We start from the raw sequence: 17,262 nt of genomic DNA, 5'->3' as shown, positions 1-17,262 counted from the left end.
AATTTACATATGCACCAAGCCAATTAACCTACATACCAGTACGTCTTTGGAGTGTGGGAGGAAACTGAAGATTTCAGAGAAAACCCACGCGGTCATGGGGAGAACGTATAATCTCTATACAGACAGCACCCGTAGTCGGTATCGAATCCGGGTCTCTGGCACTACAAGCGCTGTAAGGCAGCAACTCTACCGCTGCATCACCATGCCGCCCTATCAGGGACAGTACCTGTGAATAGTATGTCAAGAGTCAGGTGTGGGAAGGAACTGCAGATGCTGGTTTCCAATGAAGATAGACACAAAATGCCGGAGTAACTCAGCGGGACAGGCAGCATCTCTGGAGAGAAGGAATGGGTGACGTTTCGGGTCGAGACACTTCTCTCTCAGTCTGACGAAGGGTCACGACCCAAAACGTCACCCATTCCTTCTCTCCAGAGATGCTGCCTGTCCTGCTGAGTTACTTCAGCTTTTTGTGTTTTATTGTCATATGTCCTGAAACAGAGCAATGAAGTCCTTACTTGCAACAGCACAACAGATATGTAAACATGGTGCTGAGTAGACACTGTAATAAACAACTAACGAAGTTCAATCTGTAAAAAAACAAAAGAGCCAATATATTGCAAAGGCAATGTGCCATGTGACAGTGGTTATTTAAAAAATCAGGGCAGGTATTCTTCCAGAGAAGGGTGTACAGGTATCCGATCCACAAGTACAATTTTCACAGATAACGCTGAAGACTTCATGTGTGGGAAGGAAGTGCAGATGCTGGTTTACACCGAAGATAAACACAAAAATCTGGAGTAGCTCAGCGGGTCAGACAGCATCTCTGGAGAGAAGGAATAGGTACTTCAATATGCTTACAATATAAGTTTGGAAATAAAATTTAATATAACAACTAATCTACGGTGGAATAGGCACTTGGAGATGGAATTGTTAACTTTGAGCAGTGAATGGAAAGCACAGATGTTTAATATCCATCTGTCGGAATGGGAGTGACTTTTTGGAGGGGAAAAGGCATCACCGAGTGGGAGTCATGCATTGCACAGGAATTTACAGACTAGTTCAACTTTTAACAACAATAATTAAAGAAGTCAGTTTTAATACCACAACTGCAGCTTAACCCTTTCAGCCTGTGGATTTATCTTCTCTATAATGGTTTGCCGTTGCCTCTGTCGTTCCTCCTTTCATTTCCATCGCTTTTCACCTTTAATTATGATAATGCCACGGCTTTGACCACCGATGAAATGGGAAGGAAGTTCGGCTCGGTTCAGCATTCATCGAGTATAAACGAATCAACATGGGGAAGTCCAGAATAAGGGGTCACAGTTTAAGGATAAGGGGGAAGTCTTTTAGGACCGAGATGAGAAAAACATTTTTCACACAGAGAATGGTGAATCTGTGGAATTCTCTGCCACAGAAGGTAGTTGAGGCCAGTTCATTGGCTATATTTAAGAGGGAGCTAGATGTGGCCCTTGTGGCTAAAGGGATCAGAGGGGTATGGATAGAAGGCAGGATACTGGATACTGAGTTGGATGATCAGCCATGATCATATTGAATGGCGGTACAGGCTCGAAGGGCCAAATGGCCTACTCCTGCACCTATTTTCTATGTTTCTATTATCATTTGTCTTATAGATCACATTTATTAAATGAAAGTTACATGTGAAATTGAAAATGTAGCAACATTTTGAATGGATTTTTCAGCTGCTCGTAAATTCATAGCATCCTCAATTTAGTTTAGTTTAGTTCGGTGAAAACAGGCCCTTCAGCCCATCGAGTTCGCACCGACCATGAACCACGCACATTAACACTATCCTACACACTTGACACTTTTTTACATTTTTACCAAGCCAATAAACCTACAAACCTTTTTTTGTAGCGTTGGAAGAAACCAAAACCATCAGGCCACCGAGTGCGCGCCGACCAGCGATCACCCCGTACACTAGCACTATCCCACACACGAAGTTTACAATTTTATCAAAGCGAATGAACCTACAAACCTATATGTCTTTGGAGTGTGAGAGGAAACCGGAGAAAACCCACGTGGTCACAGGGAGACTGTGCAAACTCCGTACAGACAGCACCCGCAGTCGGGATCAACACCAGGTCTCTGGCACTGTAAGGCAGCAACTCTACCATTGTGCTGCTGTGCCGCCCTTAAATTTATTTTAATCGGGTCTGCTCTGAGTTGCCATGGTCTCTGCTTAGCCTATGCCCTTGGGAACTCCTGACATAATCCATACACACTGTCTCGGCTCCAGTCCCTGATCAGAGCTGCTGTGGCCCTGGGAGCCACGCGGTTCACTCAGCATTTCTTAGGTGTTGGCAAACGCTGACTCGCTCAAATAATTTCTCCACTCCCGAGTCTGTGACACACCCCACCCTACAAATGCCATCTATTCCCAGATCTGTTTGTATACAAAACTGTCCTTTCAATTTCAAACTGATTTCTGCTCGCAGTGGAACAGGAATTCTGAAGACTGGTGACACAAGGAACTGCAGATGCTAGTTTACAAAAAAATGCTCAAACTGAGTGCTGGAGTAACTCAGCGGGTCAGGCAGTGTCTCTGGAGAATATGGATATTCTCGTTCTCCAGAGATGCTGCCAGACCTGCTGAGTTACTCCAGCACTTTGTATCTTTTTCCAAAGACTGGTTCTCGTTTGAAGCAATGCCTCTACAATTTTATTCTATAACTCCTGAATAATCCATAACAATCGACTGTATTAAATAAAGAGATGGACGGAATGGTGGTAATAGATAGATGCATGTCGCACAATGACAAGAATTATAATGTTTGCTTAAAATTGAATTTTTACCGGGTTTTGGCTGTTCTGCTTATATTACACACAGATCTAAAATGGTGCTGGTTCTTTAATGAGTTGATTAATTTCCTCATGCATGTGCAGCTATTTCATGTGCAAAAATAGATAGTTTAAGGCACTAATGCCAGCGGTTAACACAGATTGAAAGGTGTTCATCAGGGCCCCAATGTCTGTGCGTAAATGTATGAATGTTCAAGTATTAGACATTGAACTTGTGCTGGAGCACAACGTGATGGGGAAATGCCCCAAGTTGCTGCAGTCACAGGGATGGTTGATGTATCTGTGTCCCTTTGTCCCCAAATCATTTCACAGGATTCTGAGAGTTAGTCTGAGGTCACAGAGTTACACAGCATGGAAATTAATCCTTGGGCCCAACTTGCCCACTCCGACCAACATGCCCCATCTGCACTCGTCCCACCTGCCTGCGTTTGGCACACATCCTTCCAAACCTGTGTAGGAAAGAACTGCAGATGCTGGTTTAAATCGAAGGTAGACACAAAATGCTGGAGTAACTCAGCTGGACAGGCAGCATCTCTGGAGACCCGACACGTCACCCATTCCTTCTCTCCATAGATGCTGCCTGTCCTGCTGAGTTACTCCAGCATTTTGTGTCTTCCTTCTAAACCTGTCCTATCCATGTACCTGTCCAAATGTTTCTTAAGTGTTCCGATACTACCTGCCTCAACTACCCCCTCTGGCATCTCGTTCCACACACCCAGAACTCTTTGCGTAAAAAAAACATACCCCTCGGGATCATATGAAATCTTTCCCCCCCCTCACCATAAATCCTTATCCTTTGGTACAGGTGATTCAATGTTTGAGATTATCAGAGAATACCCAGATACAAATAGCTACAAGGGATCAGGTCTTTTTTGGCTCACTTTCAACAGTTGAACACTGGTGTATGAGTGGATGATTTTTGCTGTACCTGGTATGTCAGTGAAATAATATATTTTATAATCACCGTGCAAAGGTATTGTCCTCTTAAGTACTGTACCTGCCGAACATTCAAGAGACCTGTCCAATAGTTCATTGATGAAGCGTATTATTTTATACTTCAGCGTCCTGAGGTGCAGATGATTGCATGGCAACATGCGGGAGGCTGAAGAACAGAAACAAAGGTTCTCTGTTCGAATGCTGGCTCTTAGGACAAGCACTTGAATATCAGGCAGGTGAAGGTACACAGGTTTATGGCAGAGCAGCCTCTGATCATACCAGGGATTATTTGCTTTACTCTAGGCATTAGAGTTTAGAGATGCAGCGTGGAAACAGGGCCTATGGCCCACTGAAGTCTGCGCCAACCAGCGATCCCCGTACACTAACACTATCCTACACTCTAGGGACAATTTACAATTTACAGAAGCCAAAGAACCTACAAACTGTACGTCTTTGGAGAGTGGGAGGCAACCGGTACTCCCGGAGAAAGCCCACCTGGTCACAGGGAGAACGTACAAACTCCACACAGACAGCACCCCTGGTCAGAATCGATCCCGGGTCTGCCGCGCTGTAAGGCAGCAACTCTACTGCTGCGCCACTGTGCCGCTTGTGATATGGCTACCAAGCAAAATATCTGAAACATAAACATGACTGTAAATCATGTGTGCAGAAGGCTGAAGCCTTTAATGAAAAAAAAATTACATTTAGACCTTGCCTATGTTTATCACCTCCATTTATGTAATTTTTATGTAATATTTTCAGTCAGTCACCAAGTTCACATTCAGGTTATCATTTAGGCACATTAAAGGTGCCAGGTTATATTAGAAGTCACTTTCTTTAAATTAAAAAAAATATTATCATTTAAAGTTGGATTAAGCATTAGACACCTATTGAAGACTTGGGCAAAATGGATCCCTGTGCAGCAATGAGATAGAACGTAACCAGTGTGAACAGACCTCAAAACCACCCATACATGACAGTGAAAGAGTTAAAAAGGGACTCATTATTGCTGCATAAACATGTTTCTTTTTAATCTTGGGGAGTAGTGGTATAGAAGAACTGTGAAAACAAGGCAGAACGCTGTAAATTTGGAATCAATCCAGCTGAAAATGAATCCCCAAAGATGGTGTTTGTACAAATTAACAAGAGCATGAGTTAAGGTGTAGACTGTGCAAATAGCTCACTCAACCATGTAAATAGTTACTGTGATTGCATATCTTAATAAGCTTTGGCAAACAACATTTGTGATGGTATTTTTAAAAAGGGCAACATAGCTTGAATCGGAACTATGTGTGGGCTGAAGAGTCTTTTCAGCGCCGTAAATCAATTCTGTGCTCTGCGGCGAACTAACTAACGTTACTGGGGCTTGAAGTTCAACATTGGGCCCAGCATTTCTCCCAATGATGATGATGCAGCAGGAAATTCCAAATGCAACTACTTACTGGAAACCTCGTTCCAACAATTTTCTCATATGTTAATATATTTTATTTGCACAGTCATTTGTGAAAACGAACTGGGAATTCAATTCCTATCCAACTCTTTCCCAGTAAGGAGAATGCCCATAAATGGCAATTACCTTTCCAGGGTGACCTCATTGGAAGAAGCCATCCAAATAATAATTTTCAGAAGCCTGTGCGAATTTCAAGGAATTGAAATAACTTGCCTATCCATATGGTTTTAGCTTAAACTTTTTATTTTCTGGGGATTGCAGTGACATAAATGGACATAAAGTTAAACTTGGGTATCGATAAGTAATCATGTACCTGATATTCATTGTAAGAGGTTAAAAAGGAAATAGACAATAGACAATAGGTGCAGGAGTAGACCATTCGGCCCTTCGAGCCAGCACCGCCATTCAGTGTGATCATGGCTGATCATCCCCAATCAGTACCCCGTTCCTGCCTTCTCCCCATATCCCCTGACTCCGCTGTTTTTAAGAGTCCTATCTAGCTCTCTCTTGAAAGCATCCAGATAACTTGCCTCCACCTCCCTCTGAGACAGAGAATTCCACAGACTCCCCACTGTACCTTCTGTACCTGTTGCCTGGTGGGAGAGGGGAGAAGAAGGGGTTGAGACTCTTCCTTTATTATGCTGGTGGCCTTGCCGAGCCAGTGTGGTTTAGATGGGGTCAATGGCAGGGAGGTTGGTTTGCGTAATGGTCTGGGCTGCATCCACAATTCTCTGCAATTCCTTGCAGTCTTGGGTGGAGCTGTTTCCCAAACCATGCTGTGATGTATACCGATAAAATGCTATCTGCGGCGCATCTGTAGAGGTTGGTGAGAGTTGATGGAGGCTTCTTGTTTCCCATGTTAGCTTGCCAAGCACACTGAAGGCCATATGTAGTTTGTGTCCTGTATGAAATTTGTGTTGCCTGGAGCACAGAAAGCTAATAGAATTTCAAGGCCAATATTCCTCATTATGATGACAAGGGAATGTGGTTTGTGCTAAGGATCCCGTTTCTCTATTGTATAGCATTATAATTCCATTGTAAAGGAATTGAAAACCAAAGCTATGGAGAAAAAAGAGAATGAATTAGATTTCATTTTTGTTTCCTTTTCTCTCCCTCTGTCCTCATTTACAGTATCTCCTTTTTATATGTCCTCCAGATCTAACATCAACTTGTCGCAAGCCATCACTGACTGCACTTGTACCCCCATTTGCATCGCAGTCTAGTTTGGTCTGCATTTCATCATAGATATTCCCTTTGCCCTCTTTGACTCTCCATTTTCTCTTGCACCTTAAATCATGTATTTTTCCTAACTATCCCTCCTTCTCATGAAAGATCATCAACCTCTCTAGCTTTGTTTCTCTCCCTATAGAAGCGGTCTGACATTGAATATTGCTTCCATTTCCTGCTTTTAATTTAGAATTAAGAATGTTTTGTTTTAGTTTTTCTCTTGTGGGTTACACCAGGTTGTCTGATTGAATCCCCTGGCATTAGTGCACACACAGTGGGTTGCTAGACTGCGTATATCTGTCTGTATTTACAGTGACTAGACACAAAGAGCTGGAGTAACTCAGCGGGTCAGGCAGCATCTCCGGAGAAAAGGAATAGGTGATGTTTCGGGTCGAGGCCCTTCTTCGCACCTGAAACGTCACCTATTCCTTTTCTCCAGAGATGTTGCCTCACCTGCTGAGTTTCTCCAGCTTTTTGTGTCTAGCTTCAGTGTAAACCAGCATCTGCCGTTCCTTCATACACACTATGTATTTACAGCGAGTTCACCAGCCATAGATAATAAGAGATTATAACGGACTATGGAATTTGAATGCGTCTTTAATTATAATTTAATGTTAGTTGTCATTGGAGGAAACAACTATGTGACCTTTTTGAAAAATCGTCTTCAGTTAAACAGAAATGTAGGCATTCAAAATGAAGGGCAATTTGCCAGATCACTCTGCAAGTTCAGTAGTTGAATCCACTGTACCAGTCATAAATAAAATGCAAGGGAACACTGAGATTGTATCTTGTATTATTTTTCATCGCCCACAGAAGCAGCAAAACCTCAGCGGTTTCTTTTCTTCCCCCAGTCTGTTTGCAATTACACGACTTTAGTGGGAAATGCACTTTATTGCTTAAACTATGGTAAGTGAAGTGTTGTCGGGAAAGAAATATCGGCGCCCGGTGTTAAGCGTCTGTGCAGCTCAACTCTAACCTTGGCTTTTCTTTAGTTCCAGGATATTCCAGATTTTCAAGCAGTTTGGCCTCCACTTTCCTTCCCATGAGCCATCTAGATCACCATGGCAACGGCAACAGTGTACTCTACGGGCAACACAGGTTTTATGATTCACAAAAAGGCAAGTGAAGCTACTTCCAAAATGTTATTCCTTTACGATAATTTGATGCTTACAATTTAATTGAAGTAACCTTAACCACAACAGTTGTTGCAACGTATTGATCTGACAGGAATAAAATGGATAATCGCATAACTTCCAACCGGTCGGAGCCCAGTTTTGGCTTTGAACATTGCAGTTTATTTCAAGCAGATATAAAGGGCACCCTGCTCACGTCTTGGTGGTTCATCTATGGAAGTTCACCCGTACAGCATTCACAAATCGCCATCCAAAAATATGAGATTAATTGATTGAAGAATACACACATGGAAAGAACTTCTTCGGCCACCGAGTCCACACTGACCGTCGATCACCTGTTCACACTAGTCTGATGTTGTCCCACTTTCACATCCACTCCCGACACACGAGGGCCAATTAACATACAAACCAGCCGTATGATACCCACACGATCATAGGGAGAACATGCAAACTCCACACGAGCTCAGGATCCAATCCAGGTCTCTAGTGTTCTGACACAGTTGAGAGGGAAAGATAGATTAGCCATGATTGGATGGCGGAGTGGACTTGATGGGCAGAATGGCCTAATTCTGCTCCTAGAACATGAACTTATTGCTGTGCCACTGCGCCATCCAGATACAAACTAAAATTCACTCATACAGGTGAAAAGAATAACTGAATGCAAATTTTTGATTGACAAATTGCTGTGGGGCAATAAGATTTGTGTATGGAGTCACCGTTTCAATTGAGTTGACAGTCACAGCTGAGTCGCTCCTTCGCCTCTCCCTTTCCAGTCTGACGACGTGTGCACAGAGTGCAGTGTGCTGTGTTCTTCCTCTGCAAAGCCTTTTCCATGTTGTGCTACATTGCGGGGAGCTGCAGTAGTCATGATCAGCTCTTACACTGACTCCTTAATGGGGTGGGGTGGGGTGGGGCGGCACAGTACAGTGGTGCAGCGGTAGTTGCTAATCCACGAGCCTTGTGCATCAGGGGCGATGCCTTGCAGATGAAGAGCGAGGTGGTCCTGCTGCTCTGTTCACAGTTTCTCAGACTTTCAAAGGGGAGACTCGGCCGTGACACCCAAACCAAACGACACACTGATGCCCGATCCAAATTTTACAGAGACACTAAAACTAAAAGTTTACAATATTTGCTCTTTCTTTTGCATGAGCCTTGTCATTCGTCCAAGTTTAATGTTTGCCTCAGCCGTTTCATAACAGCAGCCGTTCACTTTGTCACTGTCAATAAAATGGTTTAACATAATGAGCAAAACATACCGTAGGAATGCATAGGAAGGAACTGCAGATGCTGGTTTAAACTGAGGATAGACACAACATGCTGGAGTAACTCAGCGGGTCAAGCAGCATCTCTGGAGAAAAGGAATAGGTGATGGGTTTGGGTCGAGACATGTCTTCAGACTGAGAGTCAGGGGAAAGGGAAACGAGAGATATAGATGGTAATACAGAGAGATACCAAACCTGGCAGTGATATGTACAGTATCTCTCTATATCACCATCTATATCTTTCGTTATGACGGATGGCTCGACTGCCCCGATCGCTGAGGAATAAAGAGGAAGAAGGTTGGACTTTTTTGCCTTCCATCACATTGAGGAACGTGGGGAATCCGCTGTGGTGGATGTTTATGTTAACTTTTGTGTAGTCGTGTGTCTTGTTGCTGTTTTTTCCCCGTATGGCTGCATGGTCATTCGCATATCACTGTACCTTACTTGGTACGTGACAATAAAAAACCTTTGAAACCTTTGATTGAATATAAAAATGGGGGTTTGCGTTTTGGAAAATCACGATATGGATGGTTTTCGGGGAGCACAACCACTCTACAACATGAGGGCTGCTTGTTTACAACTGAAATATTGTTCCAGAATAGGCATGAAATGTGATGTAATGAACTCTTCCTAGTCATCACACATTTGAACTTTTTTTCAAATGCAACCCACAAAAATTAGATTTTCTTAAATCGATCAGATGCAAGTTCCTTCCTTAGACACAATGAACTCCTGGTGCTGGTTAACCAATAATGACACAAAGTGTTGGAGTAACTCAATGAGTCCTATATTCCTTGAAGAGATACCAATCAGTTTCCCTCCACTAACGCTCTCCTCCACCTGATGGAACCTGTCCTCACCATAACAACTTTTTGTTTGGTTTTCTCCTACTTTCATGGGTACTGGCATATGCCCCAGCTATGTCTACCTTTGTGTTGATTACATCGAACAGTCCGTGTTCCACAATACACTGGCATCTCCTCACAACTCTTTCTTCACCACATTGAATATTGCATCAGGGCTGCGTCATGCACCCGATCAGAATTTGTTGATTTCATTAACTTTACCACTAACTTCCACCCTGCCCTCCAATTCACTTGGACTATCTCTGACACCTCTCTCCTGTTTCCATCACAGAGGCCAGACTATGAACTGATGTCTGCTAAAGACCCATCAGCTTCTGCAGTTATCTGGGCTGCTCCTCTTTCCACCCTGCTTCTTTCACAGATACTATCCCCTACTCATGTATTGTCTTTCCACTGACTGGTTAGCACACAACAACAAAAGCTTTTCACTATACCTTGGTACACGTGACAATAAACTAAACTAAACTAGACTACTCTCAGTTACTCTGTCGCACATGCTCCCAAGAGAGTGTTCTCCAGAGTTGTTGCCTGACCCGCTGTTACTCCAGTCCTTTGTGTCTATCTGAATTGGAACTGGGTCCGTGTGGTTGTCACCCAGAAGATGCAGCAGCTAATGTTAGATTGTTAATTCAAATTTCGTATTTGCATTAAGAAATATTGAATGTTCTTGTTATTCAATTGAGGCCATGTAAATGAACCGGCACTGAGGGCTTTTTGTTCAAATAAAATTCAAATGAACACATTATTCAAATAAAGTGACTCCGGTTTAACAATAGACTATACCTACCGAGCCATTAGGGGAGGCTAAATGAATGGAGTCCCTGATCAGAATTGAACCCAGGCCATGGCACTGAAATGCCAGACCCTCTCCACGAGACTACGAGGAATGAATAACGTAAAGAGGACTCTGCGCGCGCACACACACACACACAGCAGAACAGAATTATTCATTGTGAGTATTGTCCATTTCTAGACAAGGAATGGGGCAGAACAAAGAGAGGCACAAATGCAGAGCAGAAGAAAGAGTGAAGTGGAGGGAGGGGGTTGGGGGAGAGAAATGGACTGCAAAGAGTGAAAGGGGAGAGGAGGCAGATGGAGCTAGAAAAGTCAGGAAGTAGGTCTTTTTAAAAAGACAAAATGGCAATACAGTAAATAAAAGCACTAACACGTTGATCCACGAACTCGTGCTTGTTCTCAAATGGCCATGTGAGTAGAATAATGAAGCCTTGGAATAATGGAGAGAGAAAGAAGCATTTCAGACCATCGTGCCTGCACCAGTCTTTTGGGAGTCAGTTCCAAAGCCTCACCTGACTATTTGCCTAATTCCCTCATCAAAGATCCTCCTGCATTTGCTTCTCCCACAACAGGCGGTGATGCACAGATCAAAAGGGCACACTGCCTAAAAACAAAATTCCCATCTCACGGATGCTTTGTCAACAGCCGTAGCCCACTGGTTGTAGACGGCGCAAATAACAATGGTTCCCTCAGTGCACATTTGTACATTGTACATTGGTGGCTCAGCAGTAGAGTTGCTGCCTTACACCGCCAGAGACCCACGTTTAATCCTGACTACGGGTGCTGTCTGTACTTTCTCCCTGTGACCTGCGCGAGTTTTCTCCAGGTGCCCCGGTTTCCTCCCACACACCAAAGACGTACAGGTTTATAAGCTAATAGGCTCGGTAAGATTGTAAATTGTCCCTAGTGTGTGTACATTAATGTTAGTGTACGGGGTGATAGCTGGTCAGCGCAGATTCGGTGGGCCGAAGGGCCTGTTTTCGCACTGTATCTCAAAACTAAACTAAAATTAAACTAAGCTAAACCTCTAAACAAATCTCCCCTCACTCCTTATGGGGTAAGCAGAAAAGCAGAGATCATTACTTCACAGTATCAAAAAATCATGTTAATAGCGAAGACAAGTAAACTGGCTGTCCTACCACATGGAGGAATGGGTGACGTCCTTCTTCAGACTGAAGAAGGGTCTCGACCCAAAACGTCACCCATTCCTATTCTCCAGAGATGCTGAATAAGATGTTATTCCAGCATGTTCCAGAGTTACTCCAGCATTTTGTGTCTATCTTCGATTTAAACCAGCATCTGCAGTTCCCTCCTACCGCATAGAGACAAGGCTGATTCTCCTTTGACCTGACGGTACATGTTGTGTCCTTGGTTTAGCGAGACAGATCTGTTCTGGCCACTGACGTTAAACAGACTTGTTTTGTGGGCGAGTTAAGTGTTCTTGTGGTCCAGGATATCGTCCATTGGATCCAGTTTACATATAAATATTCAAATCAATCTTCTCCCCTTAAGCACTAGAAGAATAAACGCAGCAAAAGATAAAAGGCATTTTCATAAAGTCTGCTCCACAAAGGTCTTTGTGCCCCGTTATTATGGTGGTTGAATTAATCTAAGCCACTATTCTTTCACAACTTGTGATTGTTCAGCACCATAAGCATGATAACTGCCTCAACTTGCATCTGCTGGAGCATAATCAAAGAAAATTTGACAAAGAGCAGAAATGGACCTGTTGGGTAGTCCAATGGGATAGCAGGTAATACTTATGTTTTATGGCTCGAGGGACCCAGGTTCAAATCTGACCATCAGTGCCATCCATGCACATTCCCTATGGGAACGTTGGTGGTCTCCCACTTCTCCAAGACACACTGCTGGTTAGGGTGACTGGCTACTGTCAATTAGTGTAGATTAATGGCAAAATGAATTAAAAGGGAACTTATAGGTGTAGAAAGGAACTGCAGATGCTGGTATATTCTGAAGATAGACACAAAGTCAGCATATTTTTTTTAGTTGAAAGATACAGCACGGAAACAGGCCCTTCGGCCCACCGAGTCCGCGCCGACAAGCAACCCCCGCACACATAAACTATTCTACACACACTAGGGACAATTTACAATTATACCAAGCCAGTTAACCTACAAAACCTGTACATCTTTGGAGTGTGGGAGGAAGCCGGAGATCCTGGAGAAGACTCGCACGGGTCATGGGGAGAACGTAAAAGCTCCATACAGACAAGCACCAGTATTGGGATTGAACCCGGGTCTCTGGCACTCTAAGGCAGCAAGTCGACCATATATGAATGGAAATGGCTGGCTGTAGACATCAGTAGACATCCAGAATGTGCACCAGCACACAAGAATCGGAGAACTGGAGAGATGTTTGAGGGTGTAAGGACTGCAGGACGCTGCATCAATAAAGATGACAACTTAGTTTAGTTTAGAGATATAGCATGGAAACAGGTGCTTTGGCCCACCGAGTCCACACCGACCAGTGATCCCCACACATTAATACCATCCTACACACACTGAGGGCAATTTTACACATGCATCAAGCCAATTAACCTACAAACCCGTATGTCTTTGGAGTGTGGGAGGAAACCAAAGATCCCGGAGAAAACCCACACGGTCACAGGGAGAATGTACAAACTGTACAGACAGCACCCGTAGTCGGGATCATACAAGCTCTCTATGGCAGCCACTCTACTGCTGTCCCATCATGCCACCCAACTTCATGGAGACTTTTGAAAGTCAGGATGAGAATTTTATGGAGGGGCTTTTCCATTAGACAACAATTTGTTCCCTTGAAAAATCCCAAGTCCAAATCCCAGTCAACGCTGCTTTATCTGATCTCAGTTGGGTGCTAGATCCCCATGCCAATCTTGTGGAAGTTGGAGCTAGACTTGATATTAACAGGATTAGGAATGTGTGTGATGTTGGCTGTGATCAAACAGTCGATTTTAAGGGCTGATGTTCTTCAAACACAGACCTGTGGTTATCATGAGCATGTAATGGGAAAAAGCAGGTGTGGTGCCAAATTATAATGAGTAGATGATTATAGGCACCATGGACATTCATTTTCAGCACAGTGTCCCGATAGATCAGAACAGTTTCCACTGGTTTGCATTTGGAAATCAATTCTGAACTGCCAAATATTCTGCATTTGTATTTCAGAAAGTGGACAGCACAGTGGCGCGGCTGGCAGAGACACTGCCTCACAGTGCCAGGGACTCAGATCCTGACTTCCAGTGCTGTCTGTGCGGAGTTTGCACGTTTTCCCTGTGACTGCATGGGTTTCCTCCAGGTGCTCCAGTTTCCTCCCTCATCCCAAAGACATGCGGGTTTGTAGGTTAATTGGCCTCTGTAAATTGCGCCTAGTGTGTAGGGAAATTGAGAAAGTGGGATTACACAGAACTGGTGTGAACGGATGATCGATGATTGGCATGGACTCGATGGGTCGAAGTTTTCCATGCTGTATCACAAAACTAAATGAATCTAAACTAAAAGGGCTCACTCTAGAATATCACCCATTTGAATGGTTATCTAGGCAAATGTTCTTAGAGCATAGAACAGTGCAGCACAGGAACAGGCACGCAGCACAGAAGAACATCAAGTTAAACTGCACATCAGCCTACACATGGTCTACATTCATTCATTCCCTGTCCATTTATGTGTTTGTTAAAATGCCTCTTAAACTTTTCTTGTATAGTCTATTAGTCTAAACGTTGGTGCCATCGAGGAAAGAAGGTAGTGATAATAGTGGACAAAATAAATTTCTGTGTACAAAAAAAAATAATATATATATATATATATACAAAATAGGTGTGAAGCAGTATATATATATGATATATATATAATATACGTATATATGATATTATATATATATATATATTACGTGTATATAATATATATATCAAATATACATATATATATATAATATATATCACATATATATATCATATATATCGATATATATATATACTGTTTCACACCTATTTTGTATACTCTTATGACGACCACCTCTTCTTTCCTTGATTTATTTATATGTTTATTTACTTTATATAAATGCATTTATATAGAACACATACTGTTTATTTATATGTATGTATGCGTGTATAATACACGTATGTGTGTGTGTATATATATATCTAAAATATATATTTATATATGTACGTGTGCCCATATATATACACCCCCCCCACACACACACACACACACATATTTATTTATATGGAAGTGGTGTGTGTGTGTGTGTGTATATATATATATATATGTGTATATATATATTTGTGTGTGTATATAAAAGTAAAGGAACTATTCATCATAAAATTGCATTAATGATCTAATAATCTGAGGTTTGAGTTGCCCGGGGAAACGTGTGGTGAAAAAGAAGGTTTTCAGACACCCCGTCATTGATGGTTACAAAATGTAACGAGATTTCTTCAACTTGCAGATGGTTTCTATCTGAGGAATCTGCCAGGACAGCCAACCCTGCTCTCCACCAATCACAGCTTCCCTTCCATTTCCCGCGCGGCCCCGCTCGGCTCGTGCAGCCGAGACCGAGAGATGAGCCACTCTCACAAAGCCACCAAGGATGCCGACAGACTGCTGGCTGCCAAGGAGGCGGGCAAGGAGCGGATGAGCAAAAACGAAGGCAGTTCAATGAGCAGTCAAAGGACTCACAAGGAGAGACACTCGGAAGAAGACGGAAAAGATGGACACAAGATAGTGCACCCTCTGATGCCAGACATTAGATGCAAGGAAGACCTCGCACACATGCATAACAGTATGTGCGAAAACAGAAGTAAACAATTCAATAACTGTTTAACAAACTCCAAAGTTATGAATGGAGATTCCAGTAAGACTTTATTAGCAAGCTGCACTAATATTGGTGGGATTTTACCAAGGCAAATGGACATCCATACCCCAAGCAGGTGTACCAAAGAGAGCTTAAGGTTTGAGAGGGACTTCAGAGAAAATGTTCCCTCTGGTCCAATGCATATCGAGTGCTCGGACAGTTGGCAAACTCCGCACCATTCTGTCGCATACTCTGTTCCTTCTTCACTGTCCAACATTCCTCCGCCATCTAGCACAGGCTCCGGAACATTCCCCTGTTTGCAGGTTCATTCCAACCTCGACCTTTTTTACCCGACTCAAGACAAAGCTGGCAGGGAGCTCAAGGTCACCGGGCCTACCTACGTGCCTTCGGTGGGACATTTTGGTGACAAAAGTAGACCTTTTCAAGTCACCGGAGAGAACTGCAAGATCAACAGAAGTCTAGGGAAGGAGAAGGGGCACGAGAAGAACGCAGAGAGGCCTGACGTTGGCACTGCCCCTAACTCGCACGCGCATCTGAAGCTCGACGGGAAAGGAATGGAATGGCCGCACAACTCTGCCATTAAAAGCAAGCAGCAGTGTGGCACCAGCACTGGTGCACAGATGGTGATTCCCTTCACGCCTCAGGCAGCCAAGGGCCCCTCAGGGAAAGGTAGCACTTACGTCATGCCGCAGACTCAGGATTGTTTCTGTTCCAGGGAGCTGGACACTTGCTGCGCCAAACTGACCCACTCCGGATACATGCTGGAGCGGGAGCAGGGTAATGACACGCAGGAGAAAGCTCCTAAAGACTCGCAGGGGCAGAAAGTGGCCAGGATACGGCACCAACACCACAAGCTTCCCGAGGTGGAGCACATAGGGAGTGGTTCGGAGATGAAGAGAAGACCCCCGGAGCTCAGTTGTATGAGCTACAATGGATCCCACATACCGCCCTGGCAGGGTGCCCAGATTCCGATGGGCGAAGACCGGAAGAGTTCCTACCTTGATCCCTTCAGTTCAAGTTTACAGCAGGCAGCAATGTTGTCGCAAGGATCGGTGCTGAACCAAGACATGCTGGCTCAGACGGACGAAGTCTCCGCCATGAAGAGCCTGCTGAAGTACAGCAGCTCCTTTCCCCCAGGCACGCAGGCCTTGATCGTGGGGCAGAAGACCCCGTTCGGGGGTCTGGGGAACATCAGGGCCAGCTGTGTCCACCAGGAGATCAAGCTGCAAGGCGGGAAGTCGAGCCTGGATTTGGAGCGTCTAGACTGTACCAAAGGAAGGGAAAACGAGTCATCTCAGGGCGATGGGGAGGTGCGGCAGCCTCCGGTTGGCATTGCGGTGGCAGTGGCGAGGCAGAAGGAGAACCAGAACAAACACGAGGTGCCTTGTGGTGCTGAATCCATCCGACAACACAGACACCTTCCTGGAGTAAAAGGTGAGGCAATAAATAAGACCCAAATAAGTAGATAAACAGCGTTTCCATTCATCGTTTTTAAAATTTTCACACCCATTTAATCTGTTTTTCATAACATGGCCATTATTGCCAGTAGCACTTTTGATTGGAACTATTGGTCAGTTTCATAGTCATAAGGCATGCAGCGGGGAAACAGGCCCTTCGGCCCAACACGCCCATGCCGTCCAGGATGCCCCATCTCATCTACTCCCATTTGCCCATGGTCGGCCCATTTCCCTGCAAACATTTCCTATCCTCGTACCTGTCCAAGTATAACTGGACTTGGATCCACGGCCTTGAACCCAAGGGTTTCAATCCCAGCCTGGCAGCTGCAGAATTTTAATTCAAGTAGTTAAATAAATCGTGGATATAAAGATGGTTTAGTCATGGAGGCCATAGAGGCATGGGATTCTTGTCAGATTACATCTGGTTCACCGATGTCCTTCGGGGGAGGAATTCTGGCAAAAGAACATAGAGCAGGAGTGATGGGCAGGAAGGAACTGCAGATG

General features: G+C 44.0%; 1 protein-coding gene across 8 annotated transcripts in view; it reads left to right on the top strand.

Annotated features, from left to right (window-relative positions):
- bahcc1 (BAH domain and coiled-coil containing 1) overlaps nucleotides 1–17,262 on the top strand; it is a 275,446-nt gene that overhangs the window by 122,398 nt on the left and 135,786 nt on the right. For all 8 annotated transcript variants that reach the window (XM_033044370.1, XM_033044369.1, XM_033044374.1 and 5 more), the window contains 2 exons: nucleotides 7,426–7,551; nucleotides 14,936–16,735. In XM_033044370.1, coding sequence (XP_032900261.1) covers nucleotides 7,426–7,551; nucleotides 14,936–16,735 — 1,926 coding nt within the window. The remainder of the gene's footprint in view (nucleotides 1–7,425; nucleotides 7,552–14,935; nucleotides 16,736–17,262) is intronic.

This window comes from Amblyraja radiata, chromosome 26 (genome assembly GCF_010909765.2).
Source record: "Amblyraja radiata isolate CabotCenter1 chromosome 26, sAmbRad1.1.pri, whole genome shotgun sequence".
NCBI classification, from domain to species: domain Eukaryota; kingdom Metazoa; phylum Chordata; class Chondrichthyes; order Rajiformes; family Rajidae; genus Amblyraja; species Amblyraja radiata.
This window is presented reverse-complemented; position numbering and strand designations above follow the sequence as displayed.